The 19218-nt window shown below is 47.4% G+C and overlaps 2 protein-coding genes across 4 annotated transcripts in view; one reads left to right on the plus strand and one right to left on the minus strand.

Moving 5' to 3' along the window:
* TMEM119 (transmembrane protein 119) overlaps positions 1-2916 on the plus strand; it is a 38607-nt gene extending 35691 nt beyond the window's left edge. For all 3 annotated transcript variants that reach the window (XM_039504441.1, XM_039504443.1, XM_039504442.1), the window contains one exon: positions 1482-2916. In XM_039504441.1, coding sequence (XP_039360375.1) covers positions 1482-2405 — 924 coding nt within the window. In that variant the 3' untranslated portion in view covers positions 2406-2916. The remainder of the gene's footprint in view (positions 1-1481) is intronic.
* A 12167-nt stretch (positions 2917-15083) lies between these two features.
* On the minus strand, positions 15084-19218 carry ISCU (iron-sulfur cluster assembly enzyme). The gene is made up of 5 exons (XM_039504456.1): positions 19103-19218; positions 18523-18636; positions 17574-17684; positions 16666-16744; positions 15084-15675 (listed from the first exon to the last, which is right to left on the minus strand). Exons 1-5 carry the CDS (start codon positions 19199-19201, stop codon positions 15578-15580), a joined length of 501 nt encoding a protein of 166 aa, XP_039360390.1. The 5' UTR covers positions 19202-19218; the 3' UTR covers positions 15084-15577.

The raw sequence follows: 19218 nt of genomic DNA on the forward strand, positions 1-19218 counted from the left end.
TGCTAGTCAGTGGGTGGCGGTAACATTGGCTGGGGAAGTTCCAGACAGCTTGGTCAATGGGTTGAAGCCCAGCCCTGCTTTCTTGGAGGTGCAAATCGGAGCGGCGCTCCTGAAAATTGGCCCCAATCGTCCTCCGTATAAAAAAAGGAAGCAAAACGGAGTAGAGGATTTGCAGCTTGTTGAGTAGGAGATTTTGGATGCACATCCACCTGCATCTGATCGTGTGGAAATGCACATGTACGGGGTGTGTGTGGGGGGTCCTCACATTCTTCTCCCCTTCCCAAACTGAGGATACACAAGCTTTGGCTAGAGGGAGTCACTCACTGCTCCCTGCATCTTCCTCAGCGTTCAGCGTGCTGCCTCCACAGTGCTCCTAGCCCATGGTGATCCACCAAAGGGACCGGGCTCAGGATCTGAACTCGGCTCTGGCGAGGGGCAGGTGTCCCATTGCCACGACTCTGCTGTGGCGTCTGTCATACGCAGTATTTGCTCTTTATCGTTGGCAGTACATCTATGCAACATGAATAATAAAAAGCTTGGGTTGTAGCTAGCGGCATGGAGGGCATGGGCAGGGGGTGCACTGAAATATCAACAGTAGCCATGTGCGCTCTGCAAGATCATGAAAATTACACTCAGGATAGGCAGGTGCGGAGGGCCAGGGTGCTGATCGCAAAGTCCAGCTAAGAAAGACAGCTCAAGAAAGTGCAGCTGCTTCCTCTGGCTTCTCTGCCGCACCGTTTCCTGAAGCTCTGGCTGATGTTTAAAGCAATAATGTCCTGAGAGCTCCTTTTCCCACCCTTTCTCTATCATTTATTATAGAGGGACCTGATAGCCATTCCATTGTTAAGGTTATGTCTTAATGTGGGTTGACAGTGGAGCATAAATTCCTGTTTCACTCCAAAAGCCTGAGGCCAATCCATGTGAAATTTCATTCCGGGTTAGTTTTATGTCCTTTGAGTTTTTTGGGCAGGGTTTCGTTTGGTTTCTCATCGTACGTTTTTAATAGAAAGTCTCTGAAATTGGGCTGTGGCTGAAATTTCTCCTTGGAAGCCCTCCTATTTTACTGGTGACCACTATCTCTTAAAGACCCATGTCCCAAAATAAAACCCCACCATACTCTAGCTACATAAAACATAGCAGAGAGATGGACCTACTGCGCCCCTCCTGCAAACTAACCACCCCCACTTAAAGCATTAAAATAAACCTAGGAAATGAATACACCTGAATGGTCGTTGAGAAGCAGTCAGGGTTGCTTCACAAGCAACGTACCTGACACAAACCACTAAATCAAGGGCATGGAAAGTGAAGCCACCTGCCAGGTCACACCCTTCATTCTTTTACCCAGAAGCACACACCATACCACAACTCATTGTCATTGTCCATTGACCATTGTCACAACTCCCAGGCACCTCAGACCATGCATCAGAACTTTGCCCAGGACCGATACTAACTTGTCCCTGTTTTCTTTCTGTTTGTGGCAGAGTCCTGTCTGGGAAATGGCTGCTCCAGCTACGGTCTGTGTGCTCCTTATGCTCATGGCACCTCTGTGCACCACGCGATCGACACGCATCAAGACATCTGTCCTGGATGATAATAGTGGGAGTGGAGACAATCCGGGTGCCTCCATCCTCCCCTCTGCGAGCGTGAATTTGGGGGTGAATCCTACATCCGGGACTATTGCTGTGAACTCTGTCAATGGCACCTCGACTTCAATCAACATCTTCAATAGGATTGTGAACTTCTTTAAAGAGTACATGCTGCTAATCATTGTGGTAGGGTCCTTAGTTTTTGTGCTGCTCTTCATTGTATGTGCAGCTGCCATCGCCCGGCAGAAACACAAGGCCTCTGCCTATTACCCATCTTCATTTCCTAAGAAGAAGTATGTGGACCAGAATGACCGGTCGGGGGGTGCCAAAGCTTTCAGTGAAGTTCCTGAAAAGGCTCCCGAGACGCACCCGGAGGAGCCCATGGACTCATCCAAACAGCTGCAAGCTGATATATTGGCTGCTGCCCAGAACTTGAAATCCCCTGCCAAGGTCTCCATGGCAAATGGAGATGGGACCAAAATAGAGGATAAGCCCCCGAAAGAACAGGAGGAAGGGACCAAAGTGGAGGACCACAAACAAACAGCTGAGTGTGTTTCTAAAGAAGAGGTGGCTCCCCAGGAGAAAGCTGAACCAGCAAAAGAGACGCCAGCTCCAAGTTGCACAGCAGAAACGGAGGCCAAAGAAGAAGAACCTCCCTCCACTGAGGAAGTTCAGCACGTGCAGCAGGCCAATGAGTCATTACCGGAAGAGCTCAAAGAATGCCCTGGGGCTGCCGATCCCGTCATGCAAACCCCTGAAGGTGAGAAGCAAGATGTGTCTGTTCCAGCAGCTCCTGATACCGGTGCTGCAGGTGTCTAACACAGGAACTCGGGCGCTAGAAAAACGGACCTTCGTTCCTAAACAACACTAAAGCAATGGACAATCTCCATTCATCAGCTGACCACGTTAATTGATTTGGAAATTGATTCAACATGCGATGGGCTATTTTTCTATTAAGTGGGCACAATAGACACCCCTGTCATTATACCAGCCATGGTGCCCAGCTCTAATATCAAAACATATTCGCTTTAGGACAGTGTGTTTTACATTAACAGACCGTTCAGTTACTGTGTAATTGCTTAGTAGCTCTCACTTACAGTAAGTACATATGTAGTGGTTAGAGGTAGGCTTGATCAGAATCCATGACTTAGCTTTCAGGGTGAGTGACAGATCCGGAATGAAATGTTGGGGCTTAAGCCTGTCTCGAATAGCGGACTTTAATTATATATGGTATGACCAGTCATTTATATGGCGCAAATCCTGTGATTTCTTACCCAGGTATCTAGGGGAAATCAATGGAAGTTTTGCCTGAATAAAAACTGTGTGAGCACCTATGGATTCGAACTCTACTTGGTGGGAAATCTAGGGCCTTTATCCATTAGGGTCAACATATAGTTCAGAAGAATTTCCAGGCAATTTTTGGTTCTCTGTAAAATAAGCTGTTGCTGGCTTTCTTGCAAATGTTATTTTTCTAATTCATTTTTATACTATTTGATGGAGGACTTTGGGTGGAAAAGAAATTGTGTGTGTGGAGCGAGTGACACTAGATGGGATTTTTGGACCTCATCCTCTTGACTAGTCTGAAAAGAGGAGGGTGCTTCATATAATGGGCAGCTGGACCATGTAATTCCATCTAGTGTGAAGAATCTTGTTTTCAAACATAACCTCAGACTTGTCGTCTGGCATCGTAAAGGCTTTACCGATATTTATGACCTTCTGTGATATTTTTTTCAAACATCCTGATCTTCAAAGGACTATGAGAGGGAACCTGCAGCTCTTTGTAGACTTCCACAACTGATAGTTTTACAGTTGTTTTCTTTGGCCTCCATATTTTGTTGCAGTGTATAATAATTATTATAGATTAAAAAGAGTGAGCTTCTTATATCCACTGATTAACTGTTCCAGAAAGATGTTAATATGACTCACAGCAATATATTTTACTCAGGGTTTCCATTAAAAAAAAACCAAACACAACCATAACAACTTGACTAAAGATACTAGGTAATGGAGGGGGGAGAAGGAGAAATCTAATGCTCAGACGTTAGCTTTTAAGTTTTATGCCAACATTCCACTCATTTCTTAAGAAAATTCCTGTTTTCAATTTTGTTTTTTTTCTTGCCTCCCTTTTCCACCATTATTAATAAAGAAATTTTCTATGCAGATTTGTTTTGTTTCTGTGGCCTGGAAAATGAGGAGGGTGACTTGTTAGTTTGGTTATTGTATATTTGTTTTATGGGGTTGCTTAGAAGCCCCGGTCACGCTGTCTGGAGTAGTTCACAACCTTGAGTGCCTACCTCAGGGCAGAATGTCAAAAACAGGGCAGACCCCTCAAACTGGTGATGTTCTGTAATTAGATTTCACCAAGCCAGTAAAGTGCTCCAGGAGTTCACATAACAGTCTTACCAGGGAGTCACAGACAGTCCCCTTAGACCCTCCAGTGCATCTTGCCACCCAGGCATGCTGGACTTAGTGACAAATGGTCACTTACACCAAAAATCACTAAATATTCAGATTGCTTCCAGTCCCAGGCGACCAGTCACTCACCCAGATCAAGTGGTACCCTAGATCTTACACCAAGGACAACACCTGTAGCCAACCCGGTAATAAACTATCTAAAGGGTTACTAACTAGGAAAAAGAAATAAGAGTTTTTTACAGGTTAAAGATAGCAAACACACACACACAAATGAGTTACCATCTAAGGTTCCTAAAGATGACAGAGACATGGTAACCTGTCAATTCAAAATGTCTTTCAAGATGGACCCACAGGTAACCCCTGGGGATCTCTGCCTTAGTTCAATATCTCTGGCCCTGTGAGAGTTCAAACAGCATAGAGATGAAAAATCTTCATGTCAGCTATTTTTATGTCCCTCTTCCGGCATTCAAATCACTAAGACAGGGCCTTCTGCACGTACTTCTCCATGGGTGGATGGAGCAATTAACAAAGCTTTTGTTTTCTGATGGGGGTGGCGGGGGGGGGGGGGGAGAGGGCAATTCCCATGTCTGGGTTCACAAGTGCAGAGCAAACATTTTCAAAGTTATAAATCAAAATCAACGTATTTCCTTATAGGGTGGAATACAGACATGAAAAGTGAGATTAATGCACGCAGCAATTTACACACATTTCATAGTGTCTAAATACTTCCTCAGAAGACTAATGCCTATTTTGAACAAAACTAACCTAGAGGTGACCAGGTTTGGTTTCCAGCTATGAGTTTGCCAGTTCTTAGCTAATGCCTATGGCCTTGGCCAGCGTGTCACGGTCCCAGCCAAGAGCAAGGCTCAAGATTTAGTGCATACATTGCATACACACATATGCATGGCTACACCACATCAGGCAATCTGCCTACCAACCGCCACCCCACCCATCCCTTGTGATTCATTATCTGTCCAGCTCTCCTAAATAGTAGCAAACAATTTTAGTGGCGACTTCTGCTTAAACCTCAGAATGTCTCAGTGCCACGTCTGGAAAAAGCTGCCTTAAATGTATTTCTCCCTCGGGATTAAAACAGGAAATAGCCGGCATAGCTCTGGCCATAGGAAAGAGCTGAGTGGGAACAGCTGAGAGGCCTTAGTACAGATTTCCTTTGCTTTTAGCCTGGTTCTCTGCAGGCGAGTAACGCTGGAGGGCAAGGGGAGCGTGAATGGTTACTAGCCACTGCAGTAAGACAGGACTCTTTCCAGGAAGAGATTTTCAAATGGATTTCTCTCTATTTCAGTCCCGGTGTCGCTGCAGCAGTTGTCAAATTAAAGAGTGAGCCAGCAAAGCTGAGATAAATGGTACAACCAAATCAGCACTTTTTCTACTCTCCAGATTTTGTGCAATGTTCTACTCTCTGTTTCAGCTGTGTGAATCCCCCATCAGCCCACTGGCTTCACTGGTATGGGGGATTCACAGCAGAGATTGGCATGTGCACTGTGGTCAGGGCCCCCTCTCAGCCCCCACCTACAGCCTCCTCCACCTGCAACCACATCTGGAACGATGAACCAGTTCCCTGATCCTACAGTGAGAGATGAATGGGGAAAGCATTGCAGGACTGGATCTTAAGGGCTCAGTCCCAGATCCTCAGAGGTATTTAAGTGTCTTGCTTCCATAGGTTAGGGGCTCTGGGTCTCAGCCTCCATCCCAGGGCCAAGCATTCCACCAGCAGATGACAAAACTCTGCAAATGTTGAGAGCAGGATCCAAACACACCCCGTGTGGCTTGCAGGAGTCTCTGGAGCTGGGGCTTTCTTTGGCCTCACGACAGAGATGGAAATCAACAAGGACGTCTGGAGATGAATTCAAAACATACAGAGTTTGGAGTGTCTTGGAGTACCCTGTCATCGAGTATGGTGTAAATTTCGGAGCAAGGGTAAGGGAAGGGGAAATGTATTGAGGGTTGTATCACTAGGAGTAGTGGGATGAAATGGATAGAAAGATCAGGATAAACTCCATGGACTGAGGGATCATCTCTCAAGTGAAGAAGATGGGGAGCCCCAATGCTTAGAATGTCTAAACTAGACTGCACAGAACCTTGGCGAGTAAGGGACATCCCCAGTTCCCACCCTCTCTCCAGGGGGTGGGCTAGATGGGATGTAATAAGCCTCTTCCACCTCTAATTACTATAGTCTTCAGATGTGGACAATAATGAATGCAAATAAGACATCAACAGGGCTGGTCAAGGCCTTTGCCCTGTGATGAAGGTTAATGGGGGCAGAAACAAGAACATAAACCACACCTGAGCCTGGCAGTTTTTGGCTTCTGCTCTATCCAAAGTGTGCGTGTCTGTGCGTATATATGTGGATATATATATAGCTGGAGGGCAACTGCAGTCTTTGTCACATGGAAAAGCACAAAAGAGGTAGGGGGTAGTCATGAGTCAACTAAAGTGCTATAAATATGGGGGAGATTTTTAAAGTCCTTTTATCTCTGCAAAGAAGCAGCTCCTTACTAGACCCTGGAGTCTTAACCAACCTGCTGCAAAACTCAAAAGCTCCCCTCTTTGGCCCCTGGCTAGGAGAGTGTGGGGTGGGGGCAGTGTGTATGGGGGAACACATCTGTGAATGGGTTTATGTCTGGGGGAAGTGCATGCTGGCATGTGGGCCACGTGTGTATGTATGTGTGGGAGGGTGTGCAGGTAGGGGCACACGCATGTGGCTAGGTATGTCTGTGGGGGCATGCACCCACCTTTTCAATTGTTCCTCCTTGCTGGATTGAACTACCAAATCAGAACCTCTCTCCAAGCTGGGGCGACATGGCTTTTTGAAGCTTTCCCTTGGTTTTAAACACTCCCTCTCACACCTGTGTTTTAAATGGAGCCTATAGGAAGCAAACTGTGGTCACTTTAATAAACAGCTGCAACACAATTAAATTAATAGTCAAAATGCTCTTAATACACCTCCTTTGTGCCGTGCCAATGGAAACCGAACAAGGCCACTTCCACACCCACCCTCCGCCGACCTACTTTCCCTGCCTCTTTACATCCTCTCTCTTTTATTCCAGGGCTGTTGCTACAACTCAGAGTTCTCCCGCACTGTTCAGCGCTCAGTTCTGCCATAGGCCTCGCCCGTGTCAGGGCACGGCTGGTAGTAATTTAAAGTAGCTTCTCCTCTAATATGGGAGCTCTGACTCTCCCCTCCAGTGACTCTAAACCTGGTCTCTGTTTAGTGACCTGATTATCCCACTCCTACAACTCTTTGTGGTCAGAGCCCACAACAATTTGCACCCATAACCTACAACCCTTTGCACCTGTTTGATTCTGAATGTGTGATGAGCGAGTGGGAGGTGGATTTTTGGTGAGGCTGGGAGTTAGGATTGAGGGAGTGTTAGGTGTGGGTCTTGGGTGTTGTTAGCCACTAGCTGATTTTTTATTATTTGGGCTGTAACCCCCTGGATGCATGGTGACCTAGACAAGAGAGGGAAAAGGGGGCTTTATGTAATTTGAACCCTTCACAATATAAAACACACCCCAGCATCAAATGCTATGAGGCTATGAGAGCGAGGGAAGGAAAGGATTGGAACCTGTGCCCAGTAGAAATGATCAAAGGCTGATGACACATCAAGGGGGACCAGATAAATTGCAAAGAAACGCAGCAGCCCTTTGCACATAAAGGGCCTCGGGGTTTTTTGTTTTCTTTTCTTTTTCTTTAATTAACCAGTCACCATGAGGAAATCTGGCAGTTCAGTTCCATGTGTCAGCTCACGGCTTTGAGGACACAGAGCGGAAGTGAAAGATGAAACGTTTGCTAATGGACAGAGCATATAAACAAGGTCTGGCAAAAGGCAACGGAGCTGCACTTAGCTTTTTGGTAAGTTTTATGTGCTCTGGGATATGGATTAACGGTCTTTGCTCAATATTTATGTGTGTTTCCCCTGCCTTGGAACTGGAGGGCTTTGATAAATGCATTGAGACATGGCTAGTTTCACCGTAACTCTGGCTAGTGCCTTTGCATCTTGCACCTCCCTGCAATTCATACTGCACTGGTCTTCGGTAAGGGCCTGCTCCTTCTCCCACTGAAGTCAATGGAAAAATTCTAACCCAGTGGTTGGGGCACTGGGAGTGAGGGCATAATGGGTGTGTTAGCAGGTAAGACCGCTTGTATCGTAACTGCTTACATACCCAAAGCACAGCTGACTCTTCTGACCGGAGGCATCAAGGGGACTAAAATAAGAAGCCATGCAATTCCAGTGTTAGTGCAGGCACACAACATGTAAAACTGGCATCCGAACCCCCTTCTTCAGAACCAGATTCCATATAACTTCAGTAGTGGAAGAATCCCAGGAGATTCAGAGCTTGGATGATTATTCGAACCTACAGAGGACTCACCAGGTCTCATAGGGCTCTGGCCCCATAAAATACTTCTCCGCTCCCATCTGGTGGTTTCCCTCTCCATCGACTTTGCTGGAGGGAACTACTGTCCCTTTCAGTGGCTAGAGGGGGCCACAAGATGGGTTAAGACCCCTTAAATTCCTGGCCCTTGTAGGGGTAGAGCGAGATAAACAGCCCTCTTCATGATGCACAGGGAGGTAGAAATGAATACAGAGCCCCCATCAATCACATACCCAGCCCCAGACGGTCATTCAGGCTTGCTGCATCCAGCACCAGTCACTCGAGTTTATGCAAACCTGGTTGAATGCTGAGGAAGGGAAGTGCAGCGAGTGGTGAGTGAGGCCCTCTGGCCAAAGCTTGCGTAGCCTCAGTTAGAGGAGGCTTGGCCTGTCCCAGGACTTTGCAGGGCATTGGCAGGGGAGTGAACGGGAGAAGAATGCACAGATGCAGGATCTCTAGACATGTATCATGCTTCCTTCACTAGGCCCAGGTTCCTGAGGCTACAGAGACTTTTAGCTCAGAATCTCTTTGCTTTTGAGGGTTTATTTCTCAGAAGAGATTTATTATTATTATTTATTATTGTCAGGAGGTTTTTATAGGTTTCAGAGTAGCAGCCGTGTTAGTCTGTATCCGGAAAAAGAACAGGAGTACTTGTTAGTCTCTAAGGTGCCACAAGTACTCCTGTTCTTTTTGAGGTTTTTATAGTACTGCAAACCCAAACCATTCAAATATCATGAGTCAGGACCCCCAAAAGCACCCAATACTAACTGGGTTTTTAAAATTGCCTTCTGGTTTTCAACCCTTTATGGTGCACTTGTTTCATGATTATAACGCTCTTCTCTGCAACCACGCGGGCTAGAATCTTTATTTTGAAAAAAATGAAACTGAGACGCTCATGATTCCAACAACTGGGGATTTAAGCAAAACACCAATTATTACATAGCCAGAGATAAAACCATGCGAGGTGGCAGTGCTGGATCCGCTTGCAATGGGAACTACGTTTTGACTTGCAGGTGATGCTGTGAAGCTGTCACTAGACCAGGGGTGGGCAAACTTTTTGGCCCAAGGGCCACATCGGGGAATAGAAATTGTATGGCGGGCCATGAATGCTCACAAAATTGGGGTTGGGGTGTGGGAGGGGGTGCAGGCTCTGGGATAGGGCTGGGGATGAGGCGTTTGGGGTGTAGGACGGTGCTCTGGGCTGGGACTGAGGGGTTCTGAGGGCAGGAGGGGGATCAGGGCTGGGGCAGGGGTGCAGGAAGCAGTGCAGGTTCTGGCTGGCGGTGCAGGCTCTGGGGTGGGGCTGGGGCTGAGGATGAGAGGTTTGGGGTGCAGGAGGGTGCTCCAGGCTGGGACCGAGGGGTTCTGAGGGCAGGAGGGGGATCAGGGCTGGGGCAGGAGGTTGGGGCATGGGGAGAGGCTCGGGGTGTAAGCTCTGGGTGGCGCTTACCTCAAGTGGCTCCCGGAAGCAGTGGCACGTCCCTGTGTGGCGGCGCAGCCAGGCGGCTCTGTGTGGTGCCCATCCGCAGGCACCGCCCCTGCAGCTCCCATTGGAGCGCGTAGGAGCCATAGCGGGGCCATGCCGTGGCTTCCGGGAGCCATGTAGGGTGGCTCCCGACCCAGTGTCCTGGCCAGAGCGCTGGAGCGGGGCCGAGCCATATGGTGCGGCTCATGGGCTGGCTTAAAACGGCTCGCGGGCCAGATCCGGCCTGCGGGCCATAGTTTGCCCACCCCTGCACTAGACCCTGAGAAGTGACCTGCACTGTAGCATCTGTAAAGATTTTTCTGTTGGAAACTGGAGCAAGCAATGAATTATTTCAAGTGCTGCAGGGCCCATGTGCATCTCACACCAGCAACTGGCCTTTGCAAAACACAACACAGATGAAGTGCTGTCAGCTCTTGCAGTGTCTATGTCAGGCATGTGATGCAGGCTGGCGCTTCAGTCTCCTCTGATTGGCTGCTTTTCCCAATTCCCTGCCTCCTTGGGAAGAGCAGCCAATCATTGCTGCTGCCAGTGGAGTTCTACCCCGCTTGTGAGCAATGGGGACAGGCTAGTTCCTCTGGTCCTTCCCCTGCCTCCCTGCAACACCCAGCCCGGGAAGGTGGGTGGCGGGAGAGGGGGGGTTAAAGAGGAGCAGAGGTAGAGGGAAAGGGGCAGACTTGATGGGAATTTGGGAGCAGAATGGGGCATGGTCAGATGGGGCTGAGAGCACCTGCAATGGGGGCCAGAATCACCATGATCCATTTGGGAGGGTTGTCACATACAAGGAGAGGAAGGGGCCAGCTGGGCCTAGAGAGGGGCCCTGTATCTACGGTTCTGGGCCTGAGCGTGCTCCATCGTCCCCTTCCCCAAACCTGCATCAAACTGACCTGCTAAGGTCACTGGGAAACTCATGCAGCGATGGGTGGTAGGGCCAACACCTTTGGGATGTCTGTACCGTGAATGCAGCAGAGGGACGGGGGATTTGCTGAGCCTGCTTCAGAGTTTGGGACCCCACCAGGCAGCCTTGGTCGATAGCGTGAAGGAGCCTGAAGATGGCTGTATGCTGGCTTCCAGCTGCCCTTACACGGGTTCGAGGGTGCAGCCGGCATGTTGCTATTCCAGTCCCCTGCAGTGCTGCCATGCTAAGCAAGTGACTCATGACTAAGGTGGAGACGTGGGCTCACCTGCCAGAGCATCACGGCCAGGCAGTTGTGCTGCCAATGGAGGGTGCCCCACAGAATTAATTGGTGTCCATTTGGGGATTATGCTCATGGGTTTGGCCTGCCCCTGGGGGTGGGGTGAAGACAGCTCTTCCCTCCCAGGGTGTAGGTTGGGAGCCTCGGGGTTCAAGCCTTGGCTATCAGCCCTGTTCCTCAACTCAGCTGAGGAAAGTGTTGCTCCCTGGGCCAGCTGAGGGCACTCACCAGGTTGGTTGCACGTTGGAGACTGGGAGGAGAGGGCAGGACTAAGGTTGGGGGTTGGAGGGACAGGGAGATGGCAGATCTGGGGGAGAGGAGAATTGATGTGGGGCAGAATTAATCCTGGGGCCTGGAGGACAGGCAGATGTGGGGGCAGAACTGAAGTGGAATCTGGGGGCACACAGGGAAGTAGCAGGGCAGGTGCCTTTGAGGCTCATGCTGGAGCCATGGGTGGTCTTGGTGTGGAGCCCCCCCATGCAGGAATCCCACACATGCTTCCCTCGTGTGGGCAGGACCAGTGGTGCAGGCTCTGACCTAGTCAACACCAGCCTACCGGAGTTGGGGTGGGTTGGGTGGCTCTTGCCTCCCAGCATCCTCCCCACCACCCTCCTTCTAAGCAGCTTTCTCTCCCATTTCCCCCCGTGAACAGCCTCAGCCCCTGCAGGACTAATGGGCTAGTACCCTGTTCTGCATTAGACCGGAGAAGGGACGGCCCAGTGCCCTGCTCCCTGCATACGGAAAGGAGGGGATGTGTAATATGTGATACTAAAGCCCACTTTGTTCTTGCTATAACGCTGCCTATAGACAAACACATTGTTCCCACCCCCCAACCCATCTGGAGTAACACCAGCTTGCAGGACTCAAAACTCATTAGACAAAGCCCCACCAAACAAGAATTTATTAATAAAATGTGTTTTTAATTTGCCTTTTTAAGGTGGGAGGGAACCAGAACTTTCTTCCTCTGAAAACTTTTGCATTTCTAAATCTGAATGGAAAATCAGAAACTCAACATTTTCCGAGGGAAGGAAAATTTTTTAAAAAAACTAATGAACAAACCCAAAGGGCATTTCTGGAAAAATTCCAGGCACCATGTGGCCAGCCTGTCTGCCTGCCTGGAGAGCTGGCCCGCCAGGGAACCCAAGAGCCGAGGGCTGGGCTGGCCAGTTTCATGGCCTCATCTGTCAGCCCAGGGTGCAGGGCAGCCTGCAGAGGTTGGCAGCTGGAAAGCTGGCTGGCCCACTTCCCCACCAGGTGGGAGAGGCCTAGGTAATCAGCAGCCCACCACACAGGCTGCTGAGAAGCCTGGGCAGGGCCGCCCAGAGGGGGGGCAAGAGGGGCAATTTGCCCCAGGCCCTGAGCCCCACAGGGGCCCCCACCAGAGTTTTTCGGGGCCCCTGGAGCGGGGTCCTTCACTCGCTCTGGGAGGCCCGGAAAACTCTTGCGGGGCCGGACGCAAGAGCTTCTTCTGCTCCCGTTCTTCGCCGGAAGGGCCCCCCGCTGGCAAATTACCACTGAAGACGGAGCGGGACCCGCCGCCGAAGTTCAGCTCGGTCTTCGGCGGTAATTCGGCGGCAGGGGGGCGCTTCCATTCTGGGAGCCGCCCCCCCGCCGCTGCAGAATTACCGCCGAAGACCAGGCTGCACTTCGGCGGCGGGTCCCGCTTTGGCGGTAATTCGGCGGCGGGGGGTCCGCCGCGGGTCTGCGGGGGACTTCGGCGGCGGGTCCCGGAACGGAAGGGCCCCCTGCTGCCGAAGACCCCGGGCCCCCGGAATCCTCTGGGCGGCCCTGAGCCTGGGAGTCCCCATTCCCAAACTCCCAGCCAAGTGGGCTGCTGCACAGTCTCTACAACCTTAATTCAGCCTCTTTGTGCTGATGCATGATGATACATTTAACTACATGATCACACTTTTCCCCCCTTACCAGCCCCCTGCCTCATTCAGTGCATGGGATGGATGGTGCTCACTTAATGAGCAGCTATTCAGTATTTTGTTGGTCAGGGTGTGGCCTCATGCTTTACTTACTGCTGACTGTTCTGACCCTGCGCTGGAGAGAGACTCGACTTTATGGGCATTCCTACAGCCTCCTCCCTATAGTATCTGAGTGCTTTGCAAATACACATTTATTTTCACAACACCCTGTAAGAGGGGGCATTGTCCCAATTTTACAGAAGGGGAACAGAGACACAAAGAATAAAGTCAAAAGTATCTGCTAATTTTGAGTGTCCAGTGTGAGTCACCTAGGACCGGAGTGATTGTGTAATTAGGCTGTAATGCTTACAGGGGATGAATTAAGATTTTATAGGCAACTTTAACTCTGCCGTTTCCTAACTTTTGATTGGTGGACTTTGCAACATTAATGTAGTTTTATATATAATAGGTTTCTAGGAGTTGGGTTTTAAACAATACAAGATCTAGTTGAGCAGACCTCTAATACCAGTGAGCAGGGGTTCTATAATTAGGTGTCACTTTGAAAATGAAGACTTGCAGGTGATGAAACAGCACCTTCTAGAAGTTTCTGGACTAGTTAAGCTGAAGCTCTCTGGTATCCTATAAGGTGAACAGTGCTGTGTAATGCAAGTTAAAAGCATCTCAAAAAGTGCATCTTTGCCAGTGAGTTTATTTTAGAGGAGGAAAGATGTTCCCATTTTGTGGAGATTTATTTTATATATATTCTACATAGTACACGGCCTAAGATCATTCTCCCAGCCCATTGCTAAGCCTTTAAGAATCCTGCCACTGGCTCCCCATGCTCTATTAGTCTCCCCTCCTGCTCCCAGCTACTCTCTCTCATTCATCATCAAAATGTCAACTCCTATCCCCACTTGTTTTTCAAACAAGCACCTTCATGCTTTCTTCCATAATGGCTCGTGTTTGGGAATAGCTCTCTGTAAACCTCCCCACAAGTACTTCAATCTTCAACTCTGTCCGTAGCCATAATGCCTATAAAAAAAACCCCTCAACAGCTCATGGTACCACTTCATATCATGCTGACAACTATTGTTTCACTGTTTGCTTGTTTCCCCTAGCTATATCCCTCTGTTGTTCATCCTATACTTTGGGGTAGAGCCAAAGTTTATACAGGGCCTAGCAAAATGGGGTCCTGGGCCCCACTGTAATAAACAAATAGTAGTTAATGGAAGATCTCTTCCTGTATCCAGCATGAAAGACAGCATTAAGGAACTCGCCGCATACAAGCCAGTTTTGTATGAACAGACATTCTACTATGGCCACGGATACCAGCAGGAGACACTCATTGTATATATAGCAAAGTCAAGCCTTTATAAACTAGACTGCTTTTCCTCCATCCGATTGTCATCCAAGAAGGAAGGTGCAAAGGGGCAGGGTGGCTAGCTTTCTACTTGTCTCAAGTTAGACACTAAGAGCCTCCTAGACAGTTAAGTGTTTTCTTGAAGTCGGTTGTAGTACCCTGTTTCTGAAACCCATCAGTTTCAATTGGACTTTATCAAGGCCTTTGAGAACTTTAATGATAGGAAATGGGAACTATATGGAGAGTTCTGTTTATTCCCTACAATTAGATCAGGAAACATTATAGGCTAGAAGCAACAGCCCTATCATCCTAAACAAGAATGTCTCGCTTAAATTCAGACATGAATCCACATTAATAGGAGGGACCCAAACTTGGTAGACCTTACCTGTTACATGTGACCTAGTGTTCAAAGGTCCACCTCTCACGTTTGGTACCCCTTGTTTAAACTACTGCATAGACTGATAGCAAAAGTGGTACTTGAACTAGAAAAATCAGTATATTGTTCCTGCCTATTCTTAACAGCTTATGAATGTACTGCCTTCTAGTGGCCATTACCTGCTCTTTCAGTTCAGTTTTTGATTGTTAAATGCCACAGGATGAAACAGGGTTGTTTGTTTGTTTTTTCAAGTAGCCTCTAAACAGATATTCCCTAAGTTTTGAAATGCTAGGAACCGAACTGTAGGGTGGATGGATATGAATGCCCTAAAGAGTCAGAGAAATGGACTTTCAACACAACTGTACCCAACAGGAATCGCCATAGACTGTTTAATATATTATATACAGCACATGCAATAAAACTGATCTCCAATTTCCTGCATAAACATTCAGATCAAGGCAAAACACTTTCCAATATAACCCTTCTCTATACAAAACCTTAGGCAAAACTATACATTTAGTCTATGAATTTTAGCCCTTCCAACATTTGAAACCCCAGGATTTTCATTGCTGAAAACTCAACTGTCACACTCAGAACTCTGTCTCCTTCACCTGTACACTTAATAAGAACAAGATAGGACAGTAGTGTGTGCTGAAATAAGCTCAAAAAAATTCCAGTAATTTGAGCACCACAACGGTGGTTTAATACACGTGGAACAGTGAAACATTGTGCGTCTCTTATGTGCGTCTCTTACAGCTTCATTTAGTACTGCACTGGTTCTCATCTCTAACATCAAAGTAATTGCACTGTATATTTAAGTGGAATGAGAAAGCAAGCTTTACAGTCTCACACAGGTTTAGGCTTTGGCTGCTTTCTTCTCTGGCTCTTCTTTCTTAGGATCCTGTTTCAACTTGTAATCTGCCAGAGCAGCCTTGATTGCATCTTCAGCTAGCACTGAAAAGCAAAAGAGAGAATGAGCACTTTGAAATTTGTTTGTAAGTAGGGGAGGGGGGGGGGAGGGAGAAATGATCCACTTTCTAAAAATGTGGAAAATACACTGTAAGACTATACAGTAGGGACACTAGCAGAAACAGAGAAGGCGAGATCTTCTTGCAGGTCACAATTGAGATACATGAGAAGAGTTTCTACAGCAAAGCTTGCCCTGGCTCCTGCCTGCACTATTCTTTAGTTGAGGAAATGCTCTTAATTTTCTGAGGAATTAACTGAGACACCCCCGGCTTCCCCCCTCTTCCATTTGCCAATTGACTGCACATCTATCTCATTCAACATCCTTAATCTGGGTTATGTTCCTTTCAAGGGAGCCAACAAAGGAGGTTTTTATATATATATAAACAGGGCCTATGCCATCTTTTCTGCTTTGCCATACCAGCTTCAGAAACGTCAGTTCTGGTCGTCATTTGTTTCTGAATTTACACTGAATCTTTAAAGACCATGACTAATATTTTGGAGAAAGGAAAACTGGTCAGACAAGACTCTTTCTGATTAAATGCTCAGGTTTCAATTTTTGGCTCTTTGATGTCACTTCACTAGTACTCTAGTCACCACAGACTCTTCTAGATGAAAGACCTGGTTTCTAATGTAAAAATAAAAGCAGAATGTCTTCTAGGCCTTCATTGTACCCCACAAAGCAGCCAACCCCCGATTTGTTTCTTTTGCAGGTCACCTTTAAAAAGGGATCAGTAGAACTGGGCACTTGACTTGGGAGAACTTATGGCAGACTCAAAAGACCGGTAACACTAGGTACATCCTGATGCACCCATGTAAGTCCTCTGCAAATACCTAGAGACATCAACAGTAAGAGCTAGAGTCTAGAGTCCAATTGCAGTAAGTTGTACCATGTTTCTGGGCTTCGTCAGACAACACAGATTTTAATTTTTAAAATAGTTCAGTGTTTAAACAATCTGTATTTAGCTTGTGACTTACTAGAACAGTGTAGTTTAACTGGAGGAAGGCAGAGCTCTTTAGCAATATCAGTATTTCTGATCTTCAAGGCTTCATCAACCTGAAATGTATAAACCTGTTAATACAAGATTGACTGCTTGTCACCAAACACCTGAGGTGGCGTACATGCGCCACAGATTTGTGAAAGGGGTGTTTTGAGGACTAGCCTTCAGGATGGGGTTTCAGAGAGAAACATAGGAAGAATTATTTTGTTACACTCAATGATGGTGCACAAGTATTTTAAAGGATTGTGTATAAACAAATTGACATAACCACCCCATCAACATCTTTCCCATTCTCCTTCCATCCCAAAATACCAGATTTAAGGAAAAGGTTTTCAAATGAACAGTCGCAGATGACCAAAGTCAAGACACACACTAGTGTTCCAGGCTGTGACCTTACAAGGAACCTATATTGGCACTTTGTGCATTTACAGCTGTGTATTAAACTGACAACTTGATTTTTAGACTGATGGGAAAAGGATAGGTAGAAACCTAAATAATCTCATAAGAGCTTCTTATTTGTTGGAAGAAGTCATGGTGCTTGTGGGGAAGAGAATATACATAAATTATTTCTGGCTATGTACGCTATGGCCATTCTGAAAATCATCAAGCTACCTAAGTAAGAGCTGCCTTTCCAGAAATGGAAATTAAAACTACTGAACTATAAAAGTCAAATTCCCATGATAGGGATGGAAAAGATTCTTAATCTCCCTCATTCAAGAAAAAAAATTCACGCTAGGTAAAATGTAAACTCCACACTATGCTTTTCAGACCACTGTTCCACATATGGTCTCTGATAATGGATGGTGTAGCATTAATAGCAACCTCTGGAGACTGCTGCCAGCTCCTGTGTAATATGCTCTTTCATAGGTGTGAAGTCAGTTTTACCGTTTTTCCTTTAATCCATTCTGTGGCCAATGAGCTTGAGGCAATTGCTGATCCACAGCCAAATGTTTTGAATCTTGCATCAATAATTTTTCCATTTTTATCCACTTCAACCTGCAAGAGTTTCAATGACATCAGTTCCGTTGATATCACATTCTTGTACTAATAACACTGAAGAGGACTCAACTGGATAATGGTTTAATTTGAGCCTAGTCATACAGAAGTCAGGGGCAAGATTCCCTTTTCCCTGGTGTCCAGTGAAGCAGGATAGGTAGGGCCTATGATTGAGTCAAGGAATGTTGTAAAACATTTACATTTTAGTTCTAGAAATAGAAAGTCATTTTACTAATGGTTTAAGCTGCAGTTACTGGTAGTCTTCAGAGGACATAATCCATTTACAGTCTACTTAGGTGCAAAAGGTGAGTTAAAAACAGTCTGCAGATCTGAAACCTGCCTCTGAATCCTCCTTTTATTCTTTGTGGTTTTACCAGAACATTTTCCTTTTTTAATCCCCCCCGCCCCGGCCTTATGTTGTGTGAAGAATCCACAAAAATGACAATACATGGGAAACAGTGAACATTCACAAAGTGCTATCAGATGTATAAACAAGACAGAAACATCTCTCTAGCATAAGGTGTCACTTGTAATACCATTAGATGAGAATTCTCTGACAGAAGTGTCATGATTAGGTGGCTCTCACTTAAGAAAGCTCATATTCCATAGCTTTCCATTTTGTGATATTACTGTGTCTCATCATCAGCTGTTCTTTCTTGCAAACAACTCATGATTGTCAATATAATCAGTGTGGTCAATTCATAATATTAATTATACTAGAATTCTCTCTGTGACTAGAGCTATAAATATATACAGCTTAACTTCAAGTCACTAGATAACAAAATTAGCATTTGTTAGCGACAGAAATAAGTGAGACGTTATGTATTTGTAAGCTCACCTGTAGTTTCATCACATCGCCACAGGCAGGAGCACCCACTAATCCAGTGCCAACGTTCTTTGCACTCTTATCAAGGGAGCCCACGTTTCTAGGATTCTCATAGTGATCCACTACCTACAAGGGAATTTGATCAGCAATGACTATGGTGTCTACGGTCCCCGGCCGGGAAAGTGCTCACATGCATCAGACAAAGCCCAGCGCATGGCAAGGCACTCGGCTAATAACCCCCACAGCTGACCCATTCCCCAAAGATAGGGGCTCTCGGCCAGTGCATGGGGGTTCATAAGCCCCCTTGTCCCCCAACAGCCAGACCCCCTCCCTTCTCATCTCCCACCCCCAAGGTCCCCATACAACTCTCAGGATCCCTTCCTCGCCCCCAATGCTGCTCCCACTCCCCCAGTCCCTTACCCCTCCTCACCCCCAACCCCCAATGCTGCTCCCACTCCCCAGTCCCTTACCCCTCCTCACCGCCAACCCCCAATGCTGCTCCCAACCCCAGTCCCTTCCCCCATCCCCAATGCTGCTCCCACCCCCAGTCCCTTCCCCCATCCCCCAATGCTGCTCCCAGTCCCGCGCCGACCTTCTTGTGATACCCCGCGGTGGGTCCCGCCAGCCCCATGGGCCCGGGTCTCAGCAGAGCGGCAGCAGCCCGGCCCCCCGTTACCCGCAGCGCCGCCATCTTCTCGAAATTCCCCC

Source organism: Mauremys reevesii, linkage group 18 (assembly GCF_016161935.1).
Source record: "Mauremys reevesii isolate NIE-2019 linkage group 18, ASM1616193v1, whole genome shotgun sequence".
In the NCBI taxonomy this organism is placed as follows: Eukaryota; Metazoa; Chordata; order Testudines; family Geoemydidae; genus Mauremys; species Mauremys reevesii.

Coding starts and splice junctions, on each gene's coding strand:
- ISCU (XM_039504456.1), bottom strand. CDS start 19,201: ATGGCGGCGCTGCGGGTAACGGGGGGCCGGGCTGCTGCCGCTCTGCTG. Junction 18,637..19,102: donor CCGCGGGGTATCACAAGAAG/GTCGGCGCGGGA, acceptor ATTCCCTTGTAG/GTAGTGGATCACTATGAGAA. Junction 15,676..16,665: donor AGTTAAACTACACTGTTCTA/GTAAGTCACAAG, acceptor TTTGCTTTTCAG/TGCTAGCTGAAGATGCAATC.